This window comes from Lissotriton helveticus, chromosome 8 (genome assembly GCF_964261635.1).
Source record: "Lissotriton helveticus chromosome 8, aLisHel1.1, whole genome shotgun sequence".
Classification (NCBI taxonomy): domain Eukaryota; kingdom Metazoa; phylum Chordata; class Amphibia; order Caudata; family Salamandridae; genus Lissotriton; species Lissotriton helveticus.
Window position 1 is genome coordinate 299,687,984 of NC_136069.1, and position 27,544 is coordinate 299,715,527.

The window sequence follows — 27,544 nt, forward strand, 5'->3', positions numbered from 1 at the left end:
TGATGCTTGGGGTCAATCCATTGACTGCTCGTCAATGAATCCGAAGGCATACAAGACCACAAGGCGAAACTGTCACAAAGCACCAGAGGACTCAACAGTGAGACCATTCCAAGTCCAAGGGTTGGTCCCGGTCCAGGAATCATTGAGTCGGTCGTCGTCGCAGTCCAAGTCATTTTGTAAATAGATGAAAAAAACAAAAAATCCAAGCAGGCCTCTGCCCCTCCTGCCACTCAACCCTGGAAAGATGTGAGGACGTCGCTATGCCTGTGGATCCTGATATGCCTGTTGGAATAAATTGTGGTGTGGTCTGACACACGCTAGATTGACCCCCCTCCGGGCAAGTTATCTGACGTTTTGTTTGTTTTGTCTCTTTCCCAGTAACCGTTTGCTTTCAGCACAGTTAAGGTGTACCTTTCAGCTCAGTCACCCTGTTTGTGGCTGACAGACCAGCCCTTATGATTCAATTCACTGCTTGTGATGTGTCTTTTTAAAGGTTTCCACCTTTGTTTTCTCCTACTTTCGTCATGCCATGCGGCTCTTTATCTTGTTCCTCCTTGTACTCCCATTGAGGTGACTTGCAGCTTCTCACCCTTTAGACAGTATTCCAAGCCACTACCACCTGGATGTAGCGAGTGTGGGATCTTGAGGCTGTTTGTGTTAACACGCTGAACACCACTTTCTTCCCAGACAAACTGATTCTGTGGACATGAGCAATCTTCTTAACAAAAGTTGTGACACAGTCCCACATCGCTCTGACCATCACCCTTCCGACTTTCCAGTCTCCATCTCACCCTAAGTAGGATCTGACACTCCATCGCTTGAATCCCAAGAGAGCACTGAGCTTCTACATTGATTGTACCATAGAACACAATGTGTACAATCATTTGTTGGGTTCAGTTTGGTGAATATAGTAAGCTGATACTGAGGAGGACCATCTCCCTTTCAAAAGATCTGCTATGCTTTGGCCAAAAAACTGCCTCTAGACGGTCTGCAATACCATTCCACCAGGCCCAAAGCTGCTTACGCTGCATTGGTATGTTGAGTTCATGTACTGGACATGTGCAAGGTGTCAACGTAGGTGTCACTCCATACATTCGCAAAATACTTCTGTTTGGACAGCCAGGTTTGCTGAGAAGGGCATTTCACCTGTTCGGTTACTACAAGATATCTTGATTTGAGACAATTCACAGACTCACCTAAATAGCTACTGCTCTGGTATCTATTCAGTGGGTGAAGATTTTGCGGTTAAACGTCTGTATCAGAAGACCAAGTTACTTACCTTCTGTAACTCTTTCTGGTAGAGAATCTAACCACAGATTCCTCACTGCCCCTCTCATCCTCCCTGTTCTGTGAATTGGACTCTAGCCATTAATAAGATCCAAAGTCTGGGAATCTGCACACTGTTCAAAGCCAATTTGCTGCTGTTGGGGCTTGGCATGTGGATTTCCAGACACCCTTGAAAGCAATTGCCATCAGCTTGCCTGAGTGGTGGCAATGTAGGTCCCTCACATCCTTTTCAGAGCAGAACATCATCTTTGCTTAGCCACAGGGTGCCATCTACCAGTTGCGAGTTGTGTTTTGACGCTGATTTGAAGATGTCGTTATCTGCGTTGTCTTAACATTTTTTCCATTTGCGCTCTAGTTGTTTAGATAAAGTCTAATCACAGACATGGCGGGTGGGAGGTCGGTGAGGAATCTGCAGTAAGATAGTTTCCCCAGAAAGAGCGTTACCAAAGTGAATTAACTTGTCCTTTAAGCTGATTTTGTTGCTTCAATAGGCTGTTGTCCAGCTAAAGTTGTTTTATTAGGGTCCATGTTGTTTAACAAATTTCTGCTGTTTTCAATAGAAATCAGCCTCCTAAGAATTTACTAGCAGGCAGTTCAGATGTGCTACCTTGACCTGCGAACTGTAGTTGTCAATTTTGCATAATGCATCTCATGTTGTAATTTAAATGAAAAAGTTTTTCATCATTTTAAAATTGATAATTCAATGTTGTGTTTTCACATTTAACCATTTTTGTCTGTTCTATAGAACGGAACCTTCCCAAGAAGCTTGTGAAAATCATTTAGATTTTCTCTTGGAAAGTGAATCTTCACCCTCAAACAGTGCACTGCCTGAAGTTAAATATTCATCTATCCCTCGTACTCCAGAAGATCTTTGTATCACATTAGAGCAACCAGTGATAACCTCACTAGTAACAATATCACCTTACAAATCTCCATGTATTCCAAACACAAATACCTTTGAAGGTGAAGTTAGCTCTGTTGGAGAGGATGGTACAATCTACGTTGTGCAGACATCACTAAGTAAGACATTTTGTTATACATCGTTTTTTTTCTCAACTTTTGTCTCTGTTAATGTACCACAATCAGTCATCCATTTGACATCTAATATATATTCCACAGGCAATTTCAATTGTTTTGAAATTTTGAAGAATGTAATTGTAAAATAAGACAGTCTGATTTGAATGCATTTAATTATATGTCAATTCATATGATGCAAACCTCGCTGGTTCGGTACAAAGCGACGTTCTAGGGCAAGAGGAGAGTGCATGTGAGGCAGCAGTATCAGTCAGGAAAAAGTGCTTGACAGCTATGGTCTATCACCTGGGGTTATGTGTAAAGAAGATGTTTGTCACAGAGCCTCAATTAGGCTTCCTGCTTCATTAAATACCAAAGGTGCTCTAGTAGAGCTCTCATCTGTGTTCATGTCTCATCTTCATTTGTAGTTTCTCTTATTACAGATGTGCTACAAAAGCAAATAATAAACAATGCACCATACACAAAGAGACCATTCTGAAACAGCTTTTCATTCTGAGGTGAGTAATTACCTCCTAAAAAATATATAATTGCGACATGGAGTATATTGTATTTTCATCAGTAAATGTTATGCTGTTTAAAGGGATGGCAGCTGACAAGTACTTTACTGGCATGGCTGGTATTTTTATTTCTGATGAATACTTTTACCTGCAGATTCCTAACCTGTTAAAACTTCCAGGCTCCAGATAGGCTTTTAAAACTTTTGCATTGCTCTTCTGCACTGGTTGCAGCACTGGCTCCACCTTGGCATGAGAAACGATGCCATGGTCATATCCCTGAAGTTCTTAAGCACCCACCCAGGAGCACTGATGTCTGGTCCCTTCATTCCGTGCCCTTCAATGCTGATCCAGAGATGCTCTTTTAATTTCAACAGTTTTTTTCTAAAAGAGATTCTACAAATACAGATTTTCAGTGCTTTGCTCTAGTGTTGCAGGGATTCTGCTAGTAAGCAGAACTTTGCCTTGGGATGATGGGACATCAGCATATAGGGATTGTGTCTCTCTACCACGTCAGTACCTGTTGGCCCAAATCCAGCTAGCTCACAGTGCCTCACCTGAACTCACCTGAACTCCTAAGCTTCCCAGAGTAACAGATGATTTTGTCAAACCTAGAAGATGACCCTCTATTCCCCAAGGGAACTGTGGAAACAGATCATCCATCACTCACTCATGCATGCCCTTAGTAAACAACTGAAAGACACGACGATAAGTGTTCAAAACATTTATTGAAACTATTGTAGTCTATCATGAAGCAGATGTGCTGCGATAGGTGGCCAAATACAACTAAGTAAAGTCATCAATATTACTTAGCAGACTGTATACAATAAACAACTCAACACTGGCAAATTATCTATCTGTGTAGGTCTATTCTTACTGTGTAAACAAAGAGATATATTAGTGATCTCTGGGATTAGCAACATACCCCATACCTGGCATGTGTTGGTTTCAGGACAGGTCTCTCTGCCTCCAAAGGGACAAAACACAGTTTATAAGATAAAACTACTGTGTTGGAAAGCTGCTGCTGTGCTACAGTGTTATGTCTAAAGTGTTAGGAGTTTTTGCTGTCTTGCACAATATTAATGTTTAACGAATCAAGAAAGGATTAAGTCCCCCTGAGGAGGATTCCTGGAGAGTCCTATTTAAAATGTCCAAATAACAGACATTGTCCTCGTTATCAGCTGATGCTAAAGAAGTAGGCTGCTGTTCTGCAAATGTGTTATTAGAGCCACAATCTGGAAATTCTGGTGCTGAAGCACGCATCTCTCCAGTACGGAGTAGCTCATGCCATGCATCTTGAAGCTGCAAGTTCATGGGACAACTCCAAAAATGGGTCGTTATCGGACTCATTAACATGTTCATGTCAGTAGGAACGGGAAATTGCAGCGCAAGGAAAACATCAAGTGCCCACTCGAAGGGACACCATAGGCAATGAAACACGGGCCTATTCACAAACTCTGGGGATGAGCACTGTGCCTAAAAAACAACCAGAAACGGTAAAGGCGGTTGATGGAACGGACCTGACATCCGGTCTCATCAGGCATCAGAACGAAGACAAAACCATGTGCTTCACGAACAACCATGCCGAATCCATCAGCTTTGACATCATAGACGCACCACAGTTCAGAGTCATTTTGGGCCCACCATGGCTGGTAAAACAAAATCCCCGGGTTGACTGGGTTTCTCGGGTTATCTGTCTGGATTCCGAACACTGCTGTAGAACCTGTTACAAGGAGGACAACCTGCATGGTATCCGTTCCATACAAGTTCAATCATTACCGGTACAAGGCATGGGAACGGTATCCCAAGCCGAAGTACCTGAGAACTATCAGGATCTGGCAGAAGTGTTCGATAAAAAAGGAGCCCACACCCTGCCACCGCATCATTCCTTCGATTGTCGGATCGATCTTATACCCGGCTCTACGTTGCCCTGTAGCATCATCTATTCCCTTACCGAAAAGGAGAACGTCCACCTACGCTCCTATCTGGATGAGTACTTGGACAATGGGTTCATCCGCCATTCCAGGTCCCCGGTGTCATCTCCCCTTTTCTTCGTGTTGAAGAAGGAAGGGGACCTGAGGACTTGCATCGACTATAGGGCGATGAAAGCCATTACGGTTAAAAACCGATACCCGCTTATCTCCAACCTCCTGGATCAAGTCAAGAACGCCTCCATTTATACCAAACTAGATCTGCGGGGTGCCTACCATCTGGTCAGGGTCCAGAAGGGTGACGAATGGAAGACCGCCTTCCGGACCAAATTCGGCCTGTTCGAGTACCAGGTCATGCCTTTCGAACTCTGCAACGCCCCCGCAGCATTCCAGTACTTCATCGATGAGGTGTTGAGGGAGTTCCTCGACGTATTCTGTATCGTATACATAGACGATATCCTGATCTTCTCACAGACCATCACCGAACACGTACAGCACGTGCGTTCGGTTCTACCACAGCTGGGAAAACATCGACTGTACGTAAAACTGGAGAAAAGCGTTTTCCATGTTACCGCCGTGGAGTTCCTGGGACATATCATCACTCCAGCAGGTATACAAATGGACAACAAGAAAGTAGAGGCCATCCTTCTTCGGCCCACTCCAGACTCCGTGAAAGGGGTGCAGCGGTTCTTGGGGTTTGCCAACTACTATCGTCGTTTCATCACTGGATTCTCCGGAATGGTGGCACCTATCTCACGCTTGTTGCGCAAGGGACAGCGCTTTTGTTGGGACCAGAAAGCAGACAATGCGTTCCAGGAACTGAAGAGGCGGTTCACCACAGCCCCAGTACTTATACATGCAGACGCCGATCAGCCTTTCGTGGTAGAGGCAGACGCCTCAAAGGACGCCTTGGAGGCGTGTTATCACAGAGGGACACCAACACCGGACGGCTACATCCGATGGCCTTTTACTCCAAAAAACTTCAGCCTGCAGAAAGGAACTACACGGTGTCGGATAGGGAGCTCCTGGAAATCAAGACGGCGTTCGAAGAATGGCGTCATTACCTGAAGGACGCAAAACACATGGTCACCATATACACAGATCACAGGAACCTACAGTTCTTACGCTCAGCACGTGCCCTTACCGCCCGACAGTTACGATGGACCCTGTTCTTTAACGAATACAATTTCACCATCACATACCGACCCGGTAAGGACAACGCCAAGGCAGATGCTCTCTCACGGTTGGATGAGTCCGAGGATGCCGCCGAAACCACTGAACCAGTTCCCATCATCTCGGACCAACACTTCCAGGGCGTAGTGACCTCCTCAGAATTCATGACCCAGTTACATAAGGACACGGAGGGAATAGATCCAGCGGCCCTAGAGAAAGGACACGAAGGTGTGGTTCGAGTGAACGGATTTCTGGTCAAAGGAAACAAGTTGTACCTACCTGGGGAGCTCTATCAGCAACAAGTGATACGTATGTGTCACGACCATGTTCTCTCCGGTCATCCGGGATACCACAAGACACTTGACCTAGTGCAGAAACAGTTCTGGTAGCCAACCGTAGAAACAGACACAAAAAACACGTCTCCCGTTGTGCCGTATGCCTACAAGGCAAGAACAGGTCGGAAACCCCTGTGGGCCATCTACGTTCCATCCCGGTACCACCGTATCCTTGGCACACCATTTCCATGGATTTCGTGGTAGACCTTCCACTGACCAAAACCGGCCATACCACAGTGCTCACCGTGGTGGACCACCTCTCCAAGATGGCTCATTTCGTGCCTCTGCCCAAAGTACCCACCGTGCCAGAACTGGCTTTGGTGTTCATGAACAACGTGGTTCGCCTCCAAGGCATTCCTGAGGTGGTGATAATGGACCGGGGGTCGCAATTTGTGTCCCGGTTCTGGAGAGCAGTGTGCAGAATCATGGAGATGGACGTTCGTCTCTCTTCCGCCTACCACCTCAGACAGACGGGAAAGCGGAAAGGACCAACCACACCATGAAGCAATACCTGTGCTGTTTGTTGCTCATGGTTGAGAAGGAATGGTCCGATATGCTGTGGATGGCGGAGTACGCTTATAATAACAGCAAGCATTCGGCCATTGGGATGTCCTCCTTTTTCTGCCTACAAGGAAAACACCCCCGCACCTCTACGTGGGACGTTCCAGCGGATAGCCCTTTGCCTACGGTACGGGCTTATCACAAAACACTCTGGCAACAGGGCCGGTTCGAGCTGACCAAAGCAAAGGACTCCTACAAAGAACACGCGGACGCTCACAGGCAGAAAGAACCCGTGTATCGCGTCGGCGACAAGGTGTGGCTCTCCATTCGGCACCTCAACGTGCATGGTCCCAAGAAATTGCTGCCTCGGTTCGTGGGTCCTTTTGCCGTTGAGAAGGTGATGAACCCCGTGGCCATGAGACTGTCGCTCCCGGCTCATATGAAGATACATCCGGTCTTCTGCATGCGGTCCATCCTGCTTGCGCCATCCCCTCGACTCCTTCTCCGCTGGTAGTGAAGGACCATGTGGAGTATGAGGTCAGAGCCATTCTGGGTTCTCGCCGTACCAGGGGGAGTTTGTTTTACTTGATAGACTGGAAGGGGTACGGTCCTGAGGAACGGTCCTGGGAACCTCTGTCCCATGTTCGTCATGCCCCTGTTCTGGTCCGTGCTTTCCATCTGAGCCACCCCCTGAGCCCGCGCCCTGCTTCCCCTTTCTGACTCCCGGGTGGAGGTTCTGTTTTGAGGGGGGGTACTGTCATGTGGCGGCTTTCCGCCGTTCCGGGCGCCACAGGACACATGCAGGCGTTGGGAATACTCACTTCCGGCCGGAAGTGGTGTCCCGGTCTAGTCCTCCGCCTCGCTAACACTTCCGGGGGACTAGGCATAAAGGCGTGAATCACCGCCGGATCGGTGCTTCTGATTCCGAAGTATTGCACGGAGCCCAGCAGACGACGGAGGACTGTTTATCTGCTCCTTTTGACTCCTGGAGGTTCCGCTGCACGACGAGTCACGGTAACGCCTTCCCTGAGCCTGTACACGTTACGTGACTTTTCCTTGCCGCTTGTTTTCGTCCTCGACAGCGTGTGGTGCGCTGGCCTGTGCTCCCCCGAGCCCATAGTGCTCAGACTGCCTTGCGGAATCACTGCCACTTGCACCTATTGCTGAGCGCTGTGTTCCTTTTCATTGGGACCCGGATTAACCCTTTCCCTGGCAGCCGCGCAGGAGCGCTGCTGCATCTCTTTCCTTGTGTTGCCCCTCATTAGGCAGTGGCGCTGCTGCATTTTCTGTTAGTAAGCGCAGGAGCGCTGTGACAGTCTTTGCTTGTGTTGCTTTTGATTTTGGCAGTTGCGCAGGAGTGCTACTGCTAGTGACCTGGCGCGTGAAGCGTAGGAGCACTGCTTAACTATTGCATGTGGCGCAGGAGCGTTGCTCAAACATGCACTGGGCCGCGCTATAGCGCTTACCCTGGAGTCCTGGTATTGTACCCTTACGCGCAGGAGCGCCTTCTTATTGTTTGTTTGTACTTGGTGGTTCTTGCGCAGGAGCGCTTTATTTCATTTCTTCTCTGAGGCACCAAGGCACCTGGACGCTATGTTGCTGACCTCTTCCTTGGTTCTGCACGAACGGTGTGTCTTGGTAAGTACCAGAGCCAGGGGCTCCTTCCTGCATGTGTTTTGTGGGGTGTTATGCTGCAGGAGTAGTACCACGTCCTAACCTGGTCTTCTCTTGTTCCCTCAGCTGTACCAAGACCCTACCCTACGTCCCTTCCACCAAGGCCACTCCTCTTGCTTATTTGTCCCCATTCCCTGGATCCATCAATCCGTGACGGGTGTTACTCCCCGCGGGGGTTGGTTGGGAACAGGGCCGGTGGTTCCTGTCGTCTCTGCAGAATCGCTTCACAAGCCCAGGTGAGTCTTGTGGGGCGCCTGACAAGCATGAGCTGAGCCTGTCTGCAGCTTTTGGAACCATGTCCTTATAGCTGTTCTAGATATTACCATACCATATACTCTTAAGTGCATTATAATCCTCGCGGTTGAATGCTAACTTTGGTTTGGCTTTATCTAAACATGTCGTGTAAGGTGTCATACGCTTTGCAATACTACCCCCTCGCCAATTCTGGCGACGGGGGTAGCATTCCACCCTTCTAGAGGGAGAAGACATGTTACTTCCATTAATCCCGGTTAAAGTTAACCAGAGCCTCAGCATCACAAAATGGATGCTGCTGCCACAGACACAAGTCTGACCTCCTGCTGCTGGGAGTCCTTCCAGCGAGGGAGGCTTGGATCATAGGTTTCCTGTCACAGGGAGGTGCTAGCACCACCCCAGACAGGAGATAGTGGATTGGGGCAGGGAGGGCTGAATGAAACGAGACACTGCCTGGGGCACACAAGGTGGCCCATGCATAGGCCAGTTCAAACCGGTGCTGGGGCACTCCAGCCCCAGCTCTGGCGCGAAACTGGACAAAGGGAAAGGGGTGTAACCACCCCCTTCCTGGGTCCCACCCATAGGAGGGACCTAGCAGGTAATCCAGCCCCTAGATTTGGTATATAGGTAGGAGCTGAGTCCCAAGACTTTGATAATCCTGACTGAAACTCTGATACGAAACTCTGGACCCTTGGACATCCTACTCGACGTAGAAGACTGAAGAATCTCCCTTGTGGTCAAGGAGTGACCACCCTGTGCAAATAGGCACCATCAAGCTCTCAACGGTTTGCTTTGTCGTTGCTCCCGCCGGAGCTTAAACACAGAGCCTGACAAGAACCGGACTTCCAGACATCCAACAGCCCGATCCACAGCCACAGCAAAGCTGAGACCCGTGGAGGCGACGAGAGACGTGGGACCGGCCATCTTGGAAAGCCAGCGAAGTGCTTTCCGTGCAGCTTCTGAGGCACCCTCGAAGCTGTGCCTTGGGGATTGAGAAGCCCCAGCCCAGAGCATCCATTGCACCGAAGATCACCTCTCCACACTCACCGAGTGCTGCGTGGGGCCCTTTTGCATTTTCCTGCTCGACGTGTCTGTCCGGTCACTTGTCCGTTGGCTAGTGGCCTCTGTGACGACGAACCTTTGATTTTCCAACACTGATCTGGTTGCTCCAGACTGGCCCTTGCTCCCCTGAAAAGGAGCAGCTCGTCTGATCCAGAAGCCATCTTCAATTCCTGCGCCGGTTGCATTTGCCAAGGCCTGTTGACTCCGAATCGAGAACCGACACGGCCGACAGCGAGAGCCTTTGTGGGACAGTCCGTGCCCAGCTCCTGGTCATCGTCGACACCTCCTGGTCCACGTGGCAGCGGAGACAAGCTTCACGACAGCACCCGATCGCATCCCAACATCGCCTGGTTCCTTCCTGGTTCCATCCTGGTCACTGGCTAGTGACCCAGACTCTGTCCCCTCTGCTTTCAGGTACTCTTCATCCTCGATCCACCCTTGGATCCAACCGGACTCTTCACTCCTGGTCGCCTGCAGCATCTTTTCTCCAAGGCTCCATAGAACTCCACGACGAAACCCGACACACTTTGACGCCTATGCACCCGCTTCCTGTGGGTGAGGTAACGCGAGTACTGCAGTACTCCTGTAAAGGTTTACACTCCTAGTGTCCTAGTTTCAAGTGGTTAGTTTCTAGTCCAGTCGGAAGACTCCTAAAACTTTAACTTTCTAACTTTACGCACCCATTGACTTCTATGTGTGCACGCGTGTGCATTTAGACACTGCACCCGCATCCCGTGGGCTTCCTGTTCCCTAACTACTGTTAGTCCAGTGTATCCCAAGCGATTCCCAAGGCCCTAGGCCTTACCATTGTTCGTGACCTGGTTCTTATACCACTCTTTTAGTATATGGTTTAACGGGCCACCAGGGCCTATCCATATTTGTGCAACTTTTGTATGTTATATTAAGTTACTTGTTATGCGCTTGTGCTCCTGTGCTCATAAAGAGTTCGGGGGGTTGTTTAGAAATAAATACATATATATTTTGAATATATAACCTGTGTGGTGTCCTTTCATTTGGTATTAAAGGGATTGCATATGGTAAAACAGCTGGCTTCACATGCCCTCTTGAGTTTAGCCTAAGACTGCTTTGTCCATGCTACCACTAGGATAGCTGGTCTATAAGGTTGACTTTACAACCATCACCATAAGGGTTGTTTGGACCGGTGCAAGGTGCTCACTAGAATAGTGAACGTCATATACCAGGCCAACTTCTCACAACCCTTAATTGTCAGCATATCTGAAAGAAACACATAGTGATTGATTCCTTACCTTAGAATTACCCCCACGAGTCAGACTGGATCCGGAACGTTTTTGTCAGCAGTACCCCTGCGCGTCAGGAGGTGGCATTGTGCGGCACCGTGTCCGTCTTTGGCGTCATGGTCGCCGAGATGACGTCGCTGCAGCTACTTAGATGACGCCCTCTGCCGCTAACGTCAGTTCTTTCTTTTACCACGCCAGCATGCGCAGGTTCCGAGAGAAGAGTAACTCAAGTCATTTTTTGACTGTGTTTTTGAGGCCTTTTGTCTCAGTCGATTGACTCCTGGTGTCTCAGGGATGCCCGGTTTCAAGTCCTGCTGGGAAAGTCATCGGATGATGTCGATGACGGACCTGCACTGCGTGTGTCTCTACTGCCTGGCCATTGGAAATAATGGGGTGACCCTGTGTCCCTCAGAACCTGGGTAAATTGTAGAGCAATAAAAATGGTTCTGTCTGGTATGACAACTAATTTGTACACAGTAATAAATACACTTGAAACATTTGTAAGAAACATACCAATTTTTCACAAAACACACAGCTCATGATCAGCAGTGAGTACTGCTATTACTTTACATGGTATTGAATGACTGTCAGGTAACCAGCTACAAAAACATGGACTGTACAAGTGAGTCTTGAGTGACTTTAGGTGATTAGTGACTTTAGTGCTGTACATGAAGTGATAACAAAGACATGTGAATACAACCAAAATTGGAAAGGGGTATTTTTGATGGTCAGGTCCAACTTACAAACATATCATGCCGGCAAACAATTTGAATATTAGTTCAGGTTAGCTGATTGTATGGACTGGTGGACAAAGAAACTCCAGCGGCTGGATCCAAAATGAGCATTGTTGTTCTACCTTGACTGCACAAAAGAGATCCGGCTTGATGAACAACTCTTCGCAGGGAATGTCGGAGCCCAGAAAGGGAAAGCAGCAGAGAAACGGACCATCTCTTGATGGATCATACTCTGTATCAAAATCCGATACGCACTGGCCAAAAGTGCAACCCCTTAAGGGTTTGCATGCTCATTCCACCAGAGCCAAGGCTGCAACCACTGCTTTAGCACATGGCGTTCTCGTCCTGGACATCTCCTAGGCGGCAACTTGGGATCTCTGCACAGGTTTACCAGCACTGCTGCCTGGACAGTCCATTCTATAGGGATGGGCACTTTTCCGATTATGTCCTGAAGACTTTTTAGTGTGAAATTGTTTTGCTGACGCACCTCCTGGAAAATATTGCTTTGGTACCCATTCTAAGGTAAGGAATCTGCGTCTAGAAGTAGCTAGCAGATGAACAAGTTACTTACCATCAATAATACCTTATCTGGTGGAATCTAGCTTCGGATTCCTTACTGTCCCACCCATCCTCCCCTCTCTGCAAATGTATTTCTAGGGAGAGGGCTGTTTGCCTTTCTGTGCTTCTGTTATGGAAAATCAAGAAAAATAAACTAACAGTGCAATTGGGGGGGCGGGGGGCTATAATAGGCGTGTCAGTTTTGCAGTGGCCAACAGCAAGTCAAATGATAACACCTATTTGTGCACAAGGCTACTGCTCAATAAAAAATTGATCCATTTTGATACCTGGGTATAATTCAAAGGAAGGATTCTGCTCCAATTCTGCAAAGTCCTAACTACTCCAAAGAATTCATTGTCCAAACAGATGCTTCTGAGTTGGGGGTAGGGGCTGTGCTGTCACAATTGAATAATGGTCAGGACCAGCCAGTAGCTTTTATTAGCAGAAGCGGTACAAAAGGGGGTGGTGATGGACGGAGCATCTGAATCAATCAAACACTCACACCCAGTCAAAAGATCTGGGTTTAATCCATCACCGTTCTTTAGCCCACTCTGCCACCCCAGTTCAGACATGGCTATATGCAAATCAGTCTGACCCTGTGCCTCATGGGAACAGTCCAGCCCGAACTGCCAAGCCATGCCTTCCCTGGACCGTAACCAAGCTTCCGAGGACCGGTTTCTGGCATTCCAGCCGTCTTCAGCCTGGCTTGCTTGAATCCAGTGGCAAAGTGAGCAAGGGACTCACGTCTGAGCATACCCTGCCACACTTATGGCGGCCAAAAGCGGTACAAAAGGGGGTGGTGATGGACGGAGCATCTGAATCAATCAAACACTCACACCCAGTCAAAAGATCTGGGTTTAATCCATCACCGTTCTTTAGCCCACTCTGCCACCCCAGTTCAGACATGGCTATATGCAAATCAGTCTGACCCTGTGCCTCATGGGAACAGTCCAGCCCGAACTGCCAAGCCATGCCTTCCCTGGACCGGAAACAAGCTTCCGAGGACCGGTTTCTGGCATTCCAGCCGTCTTCAGCCCGGCTTGCTTGAATCCTGTGGCAAAGTGAGCAAGGGACTCACGTCTGAGCATACCCTGCCACACTTATGGCAGCCAAAAGCGGTACAAAAGGGGGTGGTGGTGGACGGAGCATCTGAATCAATCAAACACTCACACCCAGTCAAAAGATCTGTGGCAGGGTATGCTCAGACGTGAGTCCCTTGCTCACTTTGCCACAGGATTCAAGCAAGCTGGGCTGAAGAAGGCTGTAATGCCAGAAACCGGTCCTCGGAAGCTTGTTTCCGGTCCAGGGAAGGCATGGCTTGGCAATTAGGGCTGAACTGTTCCCATGAGGCACAGGGGCAGTCTGATTTGCATATAGCCATGTCTGAACTGGGGTGGCAGAGTGGGCTAAAGAGCGGTGATGGATTAAACCCAGATCTTTTGACTGGGTGTGAGTGTTTGATTGGTTCAGATGCTCCGTCCATCACCACCCCCTTTTGTACCGCTTTAGCCGCCATAAGTGTGGCAGGGTATGCTCAGACGTGAGTCCCTTTCTCACTTTGCCACTGGATTCAAGCAAGCCGGGCTGAAGAAGGCTGTAATGCCAGAAACCGGTCCTCGGAAGCTTGTTTCCGGTCCAGGGAAGGCATGGCTTGGCAGTTCGGGCTGGACTGTTCCCATGAGGCACAGGGGCAGACTGATTTGCATATAGCCATGTCTGAACTGGGGTGGCAGAGTGGGCTAAAGAACGGTGATGGATTAAACCCAGATCTTTTGACTGGGTGTGAGTGTTTGATTGGTTCAGATGCTCCGTCCATCACCACCCCCTTTTGTACCGCTTTGGCCGCCATAAGTGTGGCAGGGTATGCTCAGACGTGAGTCCCTTGCTCACTTTGTCACTGGATTCAAGCAAGCCGGGCTGAAGAAGGCTGTAATGCCAGAAACCAGTCCTCGGAAGCTTGTTTCCGGTCCAGGGAAGGCATGGCTTGGCAGTTCGGGCTGAACTGTTCCCATGAGGCACAGGGGCAGTCTTATTTGCATATAGCCATGTCTGAACTGGGGTGGCAGAGTGGGCTAAAGAGCGGTGATGGATTAAACCCAGATCTTTTGACTGGGTGTGAGTGTTTGATTGGTTCAGATGCTCCGTCCATCACCACCCCCTTTTGTACCGCTTTGGCCGCCATAAGTGTGGCAGGGAATGCTCAGACGTGAGTCCCTTGCTCACTTTGCCACTGGATTCAAGCAAGCCGGGCTGAAGAAGGCTGTAATGCCAGAAACCGGTCCTCGGAAGCTTGTTTCCGGTCCAGGGAAGGCATGGCTTGGCAGTTCGGGCTGGACTGTTCCCATGAGGCACAGGGGCAGACTGATTTGCATATAGCCATGTCTGAACTGGGGTGGCAGAGTGGGCTAAAGAACGGTGATGGATTAAACCCAGATCTTTTGACTGGGTGTGAGTGTTTGATTGGTTCAGATGCTCCGTCCATCACCACCCCCTTTTGTACTTATTTGGCCGCCATAAGTGTGGCAGGGTATGCTCAGACGTGAGTCCCTTGCTCACTTTGTCACTGGATTCAAGCAAGCCGGGCTGAAGAAGGCTGTAATGCCAGAAACCGGTCCTCGGAAGCTTGTTTCCGGTCCAGGGAAGGCATGGCTTGGCAGTTCGGGCTGGACTGTTCCCATGAGGCACAGGGGCAGACTGATTTGCATATAGCCATGTCTGAACTGGGGTGGCAGAGTGGGCTAAAGAACGGTGATGGATTAAACCCAGATCTTTTAACTGGGTGTGAGTGTTTGATTGGTTCACATGCTCCGTCCATCACCACCCCCTTTTGTACCGTTTTATTAGCAGAAGGCTGACCCCTAGAGAGAAACGGTGGTCAGCTATTGAATGGGAGGCCTTTGCTGTGGTTTGGGCACTGAAGAAGCTGAGGCCATACTTGTTTGGCACTCACTTCACAGTTCAGACACACCATAAGCCCCTCTTATGGCTAAAACAGATGAAGGGTGAAAATAGCGATTCTCCTATTAACATGACCAGAGAATCTGGATTTCATTAAAGACACGGAGGCTAACATTATGCATTAATCCTTTTAATGCAACTCACAACAGCCGCTTACATCACAAAGAATAAGAACAAGAATGAAGTGACATCATGGTAACAATATAAGGCATGAGCCAGAGAAGAGCTGCCTCTTTTAAATCCAAACGAACATCGGATCAAGCTGCAAACGAAGAAACAGACTGCAATCTTGAAGAAGGGTGTTGCAAACGTTGGAAACAAGGAAGGAAGTAAAGGAAAAAATCCAAGGAGATCCATCAATTAAAATTATCTGAAAATAAAGTGAAGAACATCAAAGAAAGGAACAGAGTTGGCAAAAAATATTGAACATGAAGAGGAGATAACATGAGATAACAAAAGCATCATCAAATGTAAACATGAGATAACAAAAGCATCATCAAATGTAAACAATATAATACAAAGAAAAACCAACAATTAAATTATCCGTCCAAGGGAGGGACGGGGGGAGAATGTTAGCCTCCGTGTCTTTAATGAAATCCAGATTCTCTGGTCTTTTTAATAGGAGAATCGCAATTTCATTACAAGACAGGAGGCTACATTATGCATGTTGGTAGCCTTGAACAACAAAGTCAGAAAGATGTTCAATAGGTTTACAATAATGATGAGCAAAAGTAGAGGCATTAGACCAATCAGCAGCCTTTAGGATAGCATCCAACCACCAGACCAGTATGATTTGCTGGCCATTGCGCTACTGAGAGAATGAGCCTGAAATTTTGAAAGGTCAATACCAGCAAGGTTCATAGCCAATTTAACCCACCTGGCAATAGAGCATGATGAGATGGGTTTATAGGGTTTCACATAAGAAACAAGAAGTTGATTGGCATCAGGAGGACGAAGGTCTTTCAACCTAGAGTCGTATTCCTTCATGCAATCAATTACACAGAGTTTTTTGCAAAAATCAAAACGTGGATAAAAATAGTCAGACATGGTTTTAGTTCTCCTAAAGATTTCAAATTTAACACCAAACATGTCATAGCATCTGTTAGAGACATCCAAAGCTTTAACGGAAATTAGGCACAAGAGAGAGGCAAGTTTAATAGAAAGACATTTCCTATTAAGAAGAGAATTGTCAGGCCAAGAGCAAAAAAGGTCAAGTAGAAGTTTAACATCCCATACAGATTGGTATTTGGGGCGAGGAGGCCTTTTAAGCCTAATACTTTTAAGAACTCTGCAAATGATGACGTTCTTACCTACCGTTTTACCGTTGACAAGAGAATGTCCTGCGGAAATTGCAGATCTAAAACAATGAATTGATCTATAGGAGAGACCATTGTCAAAAAGTTCCACCAGAAAATTAACTATATTAACGATGGGAGCCTCCACGGGATCCAGGTTCCTTTCCAAGCACCAACGAGACCATTTTCTCCAGATGTTATGTTCGTAGTGCCCACGATTCTCCGAGGAGAGTGAGAGCAGATGACGAAAGTCCAGACAATTCGTTAGAATTCCTGACTCTTTCCAGGCAAGAAGGTTTAAACTCCCTGAAAGAACCAGGTGGTGATCTTCTCTGTTTGCGTCTATGAGCAGACCTTGTGTTGCAGGAATCAGAAAGGGAATGTCGCAAGAAAGTTCCAGAGCTGTGGGGAACCACGCTTGAGAGGGCCAGAAAGGGGTCACCAAGATTAGTGAGCACTGTTCCTGCCTCACTTTCTGCAGAACCCGTTGGATCATAGCGAACGGGGGAAAGGCATAAGGAAGATGAGGAGCCCATGACTGGAGAAAGGCATTCACAGCCAGAGCACCTGGGTCTGGCATCCAGCTGAAATACTGAGGGAGTTGGAAGGTCAACCGGCTGGCAAAGAGGTCTACATCGAAAGGGCCCCAGAAAAAAGACGGGGAATTCAAAACGGTCACATCGAGTTTCCAATCGCTGAAGTCTTGAAGGAATCTCGAGTTCCAATCCGCTGAGAGATTCGATTTCCCTGGAAGATATTCTGCCTTCAGGGAAATCTTGTGTTCCAAACAGAACATCCAAAGTTTCTTTGCCAGATCCGAAAGGTCCGCAGACCTCGTTCCACCGAGTCGGTTGATATAAGAGACTGCGGACACGTTGTCCATTTTCAAAAGAACGGATCTGCCCTGAAGTGAGTGTCTGAAACTCATTAGGGCATATAGACCGGCCGTCATTTCTAAGAAGTTTATATGGTGGGATGACTCTGACTGAGACCATACCCCGCCAGTGTCTTGGTCCAGGAGACGTGCCCCCCAACCATGAAGGCTGGCGTCTGACTCCAAGACAAAGTCCGGAGTTGAGCCGAAGATAGCCCTCCACATTATTCCTTTAATGCAGTCCAAGCAGCCGCTTACATCATAATATTAAAAGGTTCCAGAATAAGACAATAGCAACACATGAAAGGCAGGAGCCATCAACAATCTGCCTCTTTTAATTGTGGAGGAAAATAAGTTTATAAAACTTTAAACATCAAAACGATCTTCTGATGAGCAGGATGAAGGAGAAGGAAGAACGAAGGTAAAACCAAAGGCCAGGCGACACACAGTTAAGGAGAGTTACCTGAAAAGAGAAAGAAGTAAATATCTCTTGAATGTAAAAAATAGTGTCAAGCTTATCAAGCTAAAAGGAAAAAGAGATGAAACAAGTACTGTTAATAAAAAGTACAGTAATAAACTGTAACAAAAACAGCATTAAATCATTGTAAGACCACCAAGGGGTGGGATGGGAGGGATAATGTCAGCCTCCGTGTCTTTAATGAAATACAGATTCTCTAGTCATGTTAATGAGAATCGCAATTTCATTACAAGAACGGAGGCTACATTATGCATGTTGGTAGCTTTGTAAAAAACATCAGACATATTTTCAATAGGCTTGCAATAATGACGTGCAAAGGTGCTAGCATTTGACCAGTCAGCAGTTTTGAGAATGTTGTCCAACTTACCTCTAGACCAGAGAGATTTACTGGCCATAGCACCCCTCTAAGGGAGTGAGCTTGAAATGTCTTAACCCATCTATCAATAGAGGTCGAGGTTATGCCTTTGTGGGGTTTAACAAAGGATATAAGTAATTGATTGACATCCTGAAGGCGAAGAGCAGACATTCTGTGAACACACTCGCTCATGCAGTCCACAACGCAAAGTTTTGGACATAAATCAAAACTTGGGTAAAAATTGAATCAGACATAGTCTTTGTTCTTCAATAAATCTCAAATTTGACTCCGAACATGTTAAAAGATCTATTCGTAATCTCCAGTTCTTTGACATCAGAGACCCTTCTGCATGAGATTAGGCATAGTAGAGTAGCCAGCTTAATGGAAAAGTTTTATTTTTTATTTTTATTGAGGAGAGTATTAACAGGCCAGTTATTGAAAAGATCAAGGATTAGTTTGATATCCCAAAGACTTTTATATTTAGGTTTAGGAGGTCTTAGCACCTCAACTTCTAATGGAGGTCCTCGCACCTCAAACTCTCAAGGTGTCCCTAGCGGCACAACATATCTGGGTGTCCTTAGCGGCACAACTTATCTGGGTGTCCTTAGCGGCACAAACATCTGGGTGTCCCTAGCGGCACAAAATATCATAATGCTCTTTACATTATGGGAGATAACAAATCTAATGATATAGAATCCTCAGACACACCTGATGAGTATGTCCCTGATCTTGATGAAGATGATCAAGAATTTTACAATCCATAAGAGAAACTCCCATCATGCTCTAAGGACATTATCCTTGACCCTTTAGGAAAAGAAATGTTTTCCCCATTAAATCTGAAACACCCAAGAAGTTCTGAGTGGTTCCCTCAGGACCACCTCGCAAAATTCAAAAGGAAATGAGATCTTGTATTATAAATACATTTAAGGAGGGTATGTCCTCTGAAAGATTTCTCCCCTTTCAAGACGAGCTGCCAGAAGGGCCAACTTGTCTCAACCCCCCAGTTATTTACCAGGGTAATTAAGCAAAAAAATGTAATTAATATACTAAGAGCACTACGGGAGGTCCTAGCACCTCAAATGAGTTGGGAGGTCGTAGCACCTCATTCATGAACGGAGGTCCCCGCACCTCAAATTTGAAAGGTGTCCCTAGCAGCACAATTTACTCCAGTGTCCTAAGCAGCACAAATTACGATGGTGTCCCCCGCGGCACGTCTTACATGGGTGTTCCTAGCGGCATAAAAGACCGGTGTGCTCATTATATTACAGACTCTGATTCAGAAAATGAGGATGTCTTACCTGACCCTTCGGATTAATTTGTCCATGATTTGGACAGTGATGAGGACCTTGATTTTAACAAAGAGCTTAATGATGACTCTCCATCCTCATCTAAAGATGTCTTCTCGACGTACTGGGACCATTAGCCAGAATCTTAGATTCCACAGAAAACAGCCACATCAATGGCACCCCTCTCAACACCAATCCCATGAGGGGATGGAGCCAGAGAGCATTAATTCTACTGGGTATTGCCAACTCTAGCATTAATGCAGAAACACAGAGTCGTTTTTTACTAAAATAAATCCAAAACTAACTGACAGGGCGGATAAAGAACCCTTGCAAAACCCAAAAGGTTTACTCTTTAAATCGTTTATGATAGATTGGATTCACACACCTTTATAAACTGCTTTCCCAAGAGACATGCCTCTCTCTCCAGATCAACAAAAAATAATAGAGGAGATCTTCTCTATGCTTCAGAACGGAGACATAATAGAGATCCCATTAGAAACTTTAAGATTTATAAGCTCACTCTTTCTTGTAAAAAAAGAAAGACAAAGGTTGGAGACCTGTCATAAACTTAAGAGAACTAAACAAATATTTGGTTTACAGACACTTCAAGATGGAGGGCATCCATCTCTTGAGGGATTTACCTCTAGAGGGAGACTGGCTAGTCAAACTAGACCCAAAGGATACTTACTTCACCATTCCTTTGGCCGAATCCCACCAACCCTTTCTTCAATTTGTCTAGGAAAAATCACCTTTACCAATTTCAGGCTCTCCCCTTCGGACTCTCCTCTACCCCTTGGTGCTTCACCAAGGTCATGAGAGCTGTTGCCTCATCTCTAAGAATATGGGGCATTAGTTTAATCATTCACTTAGACGACATTCTTATAATGTCTCAAGAGCCTTCACAACTAGCCAAAGTCCTGAAGACTGTGATGGATCTCCTAGAAAGTTTAGGATTCATCATAAACAAAGATACATCAATGCTGTCCCCTTCCAGATCTCTGGAGTTCCTAGGTTTCACAGTAGACACATTGTAATGTCTCCTTTTACTACCTTCAAAAAAGATTACTAAAATCAGGAAGGAAATAAGACCTGTTCTGAAACAGCAAGACTTATCTCTGAGAGAGCTTGCCAGGATTCTGGGCATCCTCTCCCCCTCCATCATTGTGAAACCTAGGAACTCTAGAGATTTGGAAGGGAAAAGAATGGATTTTTCCCGGTTTATAATGAAGCCGAGGTCTTCTATGAGGTTCATGAAGATCTTGAGATCTTCCAATAGTTGGGAATGAGTTTGAGACATGATGAGGATGTCGTCTAAGTAGATAATAAGTCGAATACCTCTTGCTCTCAGGGTGGAGACGATCGTCCTCATGACCTTGGTGAAGCACCAAGGGGCGGAAGAGAGGCCGAAAGGAAGTGCCTGAAACTGAAAGAGGTGTCCGTCCCAAATAAATTGGAGAAAGGGTTGATGTTCTATCGCCATAGGGATGGTAAAATAGTCGTCCTTTAAGTCCAATTTGACCAGCCAATCTCCCTGAAGGAGAAGATCCCTGAGAAGATGGATGCCCTCCATCTTGAAATGTCGATAAACAAGGTATTTGTTTACCTCCCGAAGATTTATCACCGGTCTCCAACCTTTGTCTTTTTTCTCGACTAAGAAGAGTGTGCTTACAAATTTTCTTTGGGACCAAGGGACCTCGATAATGGCACCTTTCTGAAGCATAGAGGAAACCTCTTCTTTGACAATTGCTAGGTGTTCTAAAGGAAGAGCCAGAGGTGTGGATGCAACGGTCTGACATGGGATGTCTACAAAGTCTATTTTGAATCCCCGGACTGTCTCGAGAACCCACGGGTCCTGAGTCAATGTTTTCCAAACGTGATAGAAGAGTTTGCCTTCCTCTGACCCTGGGAGGGGAAGAAGAAGGAAAAGCACTTACTTTGAGTATTGTTGCTTGAAGCTCCACTGGAGGGAAAGCCTCTGCCATGGGAACCTCGTCCTCTCTGTGGATAAAATTGTCTGTTGGAGGAGTAGAAGCCTCTACCGGTGGCAGCTCTCCCTCTACCAGATGAGAAGGGCCGGAAGTTTCCACGGCCGGAAGAGCGGCCCCTTCTTCCGGCCTGACCAAAAAGGTTTGTAGGGAACACGCGTCGCATATTATTCTGGGCTTTATCTAGAGCGGTGAAAGTAGCAACATACTTTCCGATAGTTTTAATCATGTCTTCTCCGAAGAGGAGACCTTTGGGTTTACTCGAAGGTTCTTTCTCAGCGAGGTCTCCAAGTTTGGGGTTAATCCTGTTAAGGATAGTCTTTCTTCTCTCTATATTAAGACCAGAATGTGCATTACCCAGGAGTACAATCGCCCTCTGTCCCCAGCCTCTAATTAGATTAATGTCAAGGGGAGTATTTGAAATATGTGACTCCTCTGCTAGGTCGAGGATTCTGGTAAGTGGGGCGAGGACATCCAGAAGGCGATCTTGACACGCCTTAAGGGCCCTCTCAAGACCTTTACTGGATCTTTTCCCAATTTGAATGAAAATTTAAATAGGTCCGGATCGAGATTAGGGGTCTGACACGCCTTGTCTTTGATATATGGCCTAGGGCATTCAGATCGCATGGTATTGCGTGTATCTCTCTCTAGAGAGAGAGAGAGAGAGAGAGTTCCTTAGCCATTTGGTAACGAACTTAGCGACATGGTCGTGAGGGAACCATCTGCAGCTGTTAGGACGGGAAATGTTGTTAGGGGAGAACATTTCACCACCCAGGGGATCAAGAATTGCATCTTTGGAGGAAGGGGAAGAGTCAGCCTCAGAAAGGGCATTAAGATCCATGTCGTCTAAGTCGTTGTCATTAAGGTCAAGTACGAACTCATCGTAAGGCTCATTAAAGACTTCTTCTTCATCAGAGTATGAGTCTGAGTCAACACGTGCACTATCATCAATTGTGCCGCTGAGGGCACCGCCAAAACTGTGCCGCTAGGGACACCCATCCTCTTTGTGCCGCGAGGGGCACCAATATCTCTCAAGGCGCTAAGGCCTCCCAAAGTGCGCGAGGTGCTAGGACCTCCCAGGTCAAGTAGGTTAGTAAGACCTCCAGTAGTGCTTTTGTTGTGTTTGACTTTCTTATGAGCTTTGGAGTATGCAGATTGTGGATCACAGGGAGTGTTGCCATCATTAATTAGTGGTCTTTTATGCGCCATTACCTCTTTAAGTGTGTCCAGCATACATGACCTCATCTCTTTCTTTAGAAAGTTTTTAAAAGAATCAGTAGTGTGGCTAGGAGAGCTTGCAACGGCGTCATCTGAATCTGTCAGATATCTGGCCAATTTATATCTGTTTGGATAAAGTATCTAAATTTATATTATGAATAAATTATATAACTAATGACTAAAGTCTTAAATTGAGTACAATTAAATTGTTTAACCTAGCGGCAAATCGTTATTTAAATCTAGGCCAATAATTAATATAAAGTAAAAGCTGCTTTTTTTTTTTTGTTTTTAGATTTTTTAAGGGAATACACAGAGTTGCACAAATATCAAATTAATAAGGCCTCGAGACAATTTTGCCCCGGAAATGGGTAGAGAGAAGTAATCAATCAAGGAGAACAGCTGTTCGTTGCGTCTAAATTGCTCGGAATAGCAACTGACGTGCTCGAGCGAGTAGATCTTCGATGAACAGAGCATTGTCCAGCCACCAAGAGAGTTCCAATCTCGCTTGGTGATCTAAGGAAACAAGATCCCCGTACCACAGTCCGGATCGGAGGGCATTGACTTTCACTCTCTGGAGAGCACGGTAGTTGAGGGGTCCTGGGAAGATAGCTTGGATCGAAGAAGAGAGTAGGCCCATGAGTCTGGCCAATTCTCGGAGAGTGAGGGATTGCTGTTTCAGAGCAAACCTGATCTCCTTCCGAATTTTTGCGATTTTCTTTTTGGGAAGTAAGAGGAGACATCTGGAGGTGTCCACAGTGAAACCTAGGAACTCTAAAGATTTGGAAGGTGAAAGAATGGATTTTTCCCGGTTTATAATGAAGCCGAGGTCTTCTATGAGGTTCATGGAGATCTTGAGATCTTCCAGTAGTTGGGAATGAGTTTGAGACATGATGAGGATGTCGTCTAAGTAGATAATAAGTCGAATACCTCTTGTTCTCAGGGTGGAGACGATCGTCCTCATGACCTTGGTGAAGCACCAAGGGGCGGATGAGAGGCCGAAAGGAAGTGCCTGAAACTGAAAGAGGTGTCCGTCCCAAATAAATTGGAGAAAGGGTTGATGTTCTATCGCCATAGGGATGGTAAAATAGGCGTCCTTTAAGTCCAATTTGACCAGCCAATCTCCCTGAAGGAGAAGATCCCTGAGAAGATGGATGCCCTCCATCTTGAAATGTCGATAAACAAGGTTTTTGTTTACCTCCCGAAGATTTATCACCGGTCTCCAACCTTTGTCTTTTTTCTCGACTAAGAAGAGTGTGCTTACAAATTTTCTTTGGGACCAAGGGACCTCGATAATGTCACCTTTCTGAAGCATAGAGGAAACCTCTTCTTTGACAATTGCTAGGTTTTCTAAAGGAAGAGCCAGAGGTGTGGGTGCAACGGTCTGACATGGGATGTCTACAAAGTCTATTTTGAATCCCCGGACTGTCTCGAGAACCCACGGGTCCTGAGTCAATGTTTTCCAAACGTGATAGAAGTGTTTGATCCTTCCCCCGACCCTGGGAGGGGAAGAAAAAGGAAAGGCACTTACTTTGAGTGTTGTTGCTTGAAGCTCCACGGGAGGGAAAGCCTCTGCCACGGGAACCTCGTCCTCTCTGTGGATAAAATTGTCTGTTGGAGGAGTAGAAGCCTCTACCGGTGGCAGCTCTCCCTCTACCAGATGAGAAGGGCCGGAAGTTTCCACGGCCGGAAGAGCGGCCCCTTCTTCCGGACTGACCAAAAAGGTTTGTAGGGAACACGCGTCGCATATTATTCTGGGCTTTATCTAGAGCGGTGAAAGTAGCAACATACTTTCCGATAGTTTTAATCATGTCTTCTCCGAAGAGGAGACCTTTGGGTTTACTCGAAGGTTCTTTCTCAGCGAGGTATCCAAGTTTGGGGTTAATCCTGTTAAGGATAGTCTTTCTTCTCTCTATATTAAGACCAGAATTTGCGTTACCCAGGAGTACAATCGCCCTCTGTCCCCAGCCTGTAATTAGATTAATGTCGAGGGGAGTATTTGAAATATGTGACTCCTCTGCTAGGTCGAGGATTCTGGTAAGTGGGCCGAGGACATCCAGAAGGCTATTTTGACACGCCTTAAGGGCTCTCTCAAGACGTTTTCTGGATCCTTTCCCAATTTGAATAAAAATGTAATTAGGTCCGGATCGAGATTAGGGGTCTGACACACCTTGTCTTCGATTTATGGCCTAGGGCGTTCAGATCGCATGGTACTGCGTGCATCTCTCTCTCTCTCTCTCTCTCTCTCTCTCTCTCTCTCTTGAGATAGAGAGAGAGAGAGAGTTCCTTAGCCATTTGGTAACGAACTTAGCGACATGGTCGTGAGGGAACCATCTGCAGCTGTTAGGACGGGAAATGTTGTTAGGGGAGAACATTTCACCACCCAGGGGATCAAGAATTGCATCTTTGGAGGAAGGGGAAGAGTCAGCCTCAGAAAGGGCATTAAGATCCATGTTGTCTAAGTCGTTGTCATTAAGGTCAAGTACGAACTCATCGTAAGGCTCATTAAAGACTTCTTCTTCATCAGAGTATGAGTCTGAGTCAACACGTGCACTATCATCAATTGTGCCGCTGAGGGCACCCGCCAAAACTGTGCCGCTAGGGACACCCATCCTCTTTGTGCCGCGAGGGGCACCAATATCTCTCGAGGCGCTAAGGCCTCCCAAAGTGCGCGAGGTGCTAGGACCTCCCAGGTCAAGTAGGTTAGTAAGACCTCCAGTAGTGCTTTTGTTGTGTTTGACTTTCTTATGAGCTTTGGAGTATGCAGATTGTGGATCACAAGGAGTGTTGCCATCATTAATTAGTGGTCTTTTATGCGCCATTACCTCTTTAAGTGTGTCCAGCATACATAACCTCATCTCTTTCGTTGGAAAGTTTTTTAAAGAATCAGTAGTGTGGCTAGGAGAGCTTGCAACGGCGTCATCTGAATCTGTCAGATATCTGGCCAATTTATATCTATTTGGATAAAGTATCTAAATTTATATTATGAATAAATTATATAACTAATGACTAATGTCTTAAATTGAGTACAATTAAATTGTTTAACCTAGCGGCAAATCGTTATTTAAATCTTGGCCAATAATTAATATAAAGTAAAATCTCCTTTTTTCTTTTTTTTTTAGATTTTTTTAAGGGAATACACAGAGTTGCACAAATATCAAATTAATAAGGCCTCGAGACAATTTTGCCCCGGAAATGGGTAGAGAGAAGTAATCAATCAAGGAGAACAGCTGTTCGTTGCGTCTAAATTGCTCGGAATAGCAACTGACATGCTCGAGCTAGTAGATCTTCGATGAACAGAGGAATGACCCTTAAAAGGCAGGGCGCCTCGTGCCACCGCTGCCGAGGGCCATTCCTCTGAATGCGTGTTAAATCGGAAGGTGGACGCGTTCGTGGTTGAAGAGTGAGCGCGTCTACGGTACTGAGTTATGGATCCCGGGTCATTGTATGAGCCCAAAGCTTGCACGTCCAAGCGTGTGCCGGGATCCAATATTCTTTATTTGATCGCGGAGCGAGCGATTTGAATTTCCGTAAAACTAAGGAGTAAAGAAAGGACGGACATGGGTGAGGAGAAGAGGGCGGAGGTGGGATGAAGACTACCATTAATTGGAAGTCGTAAGGGGAAGGGTTACGGGAGAGGTAACCTGTAAAGGATCGTGAAGGAACAAGTAGCTTCAGTTACAGTCGTCATAAAGTGTTCTAACCAAGTAAACAGTATACATGAGTAACAATTGGTAAACATATTATCTAATAATTAATCAAATATAATGAATATCAGTAATAACAAAGACAGCGTCAGAAGAGTAAGCAAGACAACTTATCTGTTTGTGAGCCGCATTTAAAAGAGGCAGCTCTTCTCTAGCTCATGCCTTATATTGTTACCATGATGTCACTTCATTCTTGTTCTTATTCTTTGTGATGTAAGCGGCTGTTGTGAGTTGCATTAAAAGGATTAATGCATAATGTAGCCTCCTGTCTTGTAATGAAATCCCAAACTTCTCGGTTGGTCCATTTCCCTACAGGGCATGGGCTATACAGTGGAACATAGACCTGGGAGTAACCATGCCAATGGACTCTCCAGATACTTCCACTTAGAACATGAATACTCAACTGGCCAAGGTTAGTTTAATGTCCCTGCGTTTTGGGGGGAGGGTTGTGTAGGAGAGTAGGGTCTACTTCCTATGGTTACCCCCCCTTTTTGCTGTGTTTCACTGGTTTCTCGAATTTAGTCTGGCTGTGGCCCTACTGATCAGGACCACAGCCTAGCTGTTCTCTCTCTGAATTGATTGCATGTACTTTGGGTACATGCCAGATTGGTTACTGAGTTACCTTGTGAGCCCCTATTATATGGTACCTTAGGTACCTAGGGCATAGGTACCCCAGAGTCCTACCAGGGGTTGAAGCATGTATTATGCCACCCCTGGGAAGCCTTCCAAAATGGCACCACAGGTCTGAACTTGCAGCCTGCGTAAGGTGGTGTAAGCACCCCTTACTTAGATATAGTATACCTATATCTACATATATATATATATATGTATATATATATATATATATATATATATGTATTTATATATAGGTATACGTAAGGTGGTGTAAGCACCCCTTACTTAGATATAGTATACCTATATCTATATATATATATATATATATATATATATATATATATATATATATATATATATATATACTAGCAGCCCGTCCCGACGTTGTCCGGGTATACACACGCCCACAACGGAGTACTGTGGATGCTTGTTTTGCAGGATTTCCGCGCCCCCCTTTTGCCAAATGCCCGTTGAATGCCAC

General features: G+C 46.2%; 1 protein-coding gene across 1 annotated transcript in view; it reads left to right on the forward strand.

The window, feature by feature from the left end:
* The window catches only part of RNF17 (ring finger protein 17), a 3,010,943-nt gene that overhangs the window by 2,213,773 nt on the left and 769,626 nt on the right, over positions 1-27,544 (forward strand). The window contains exon 29 of the mRNA XM_078657063.1: positions 2,033-2,307. Within this exon, the coding sequence (XP_078513189.1) occupies positions 2,033-2,307 (275 nt within the window). The remainder of the gene's footprint in view (positions 1-2,032; positions 2,308-27,544) is intronic.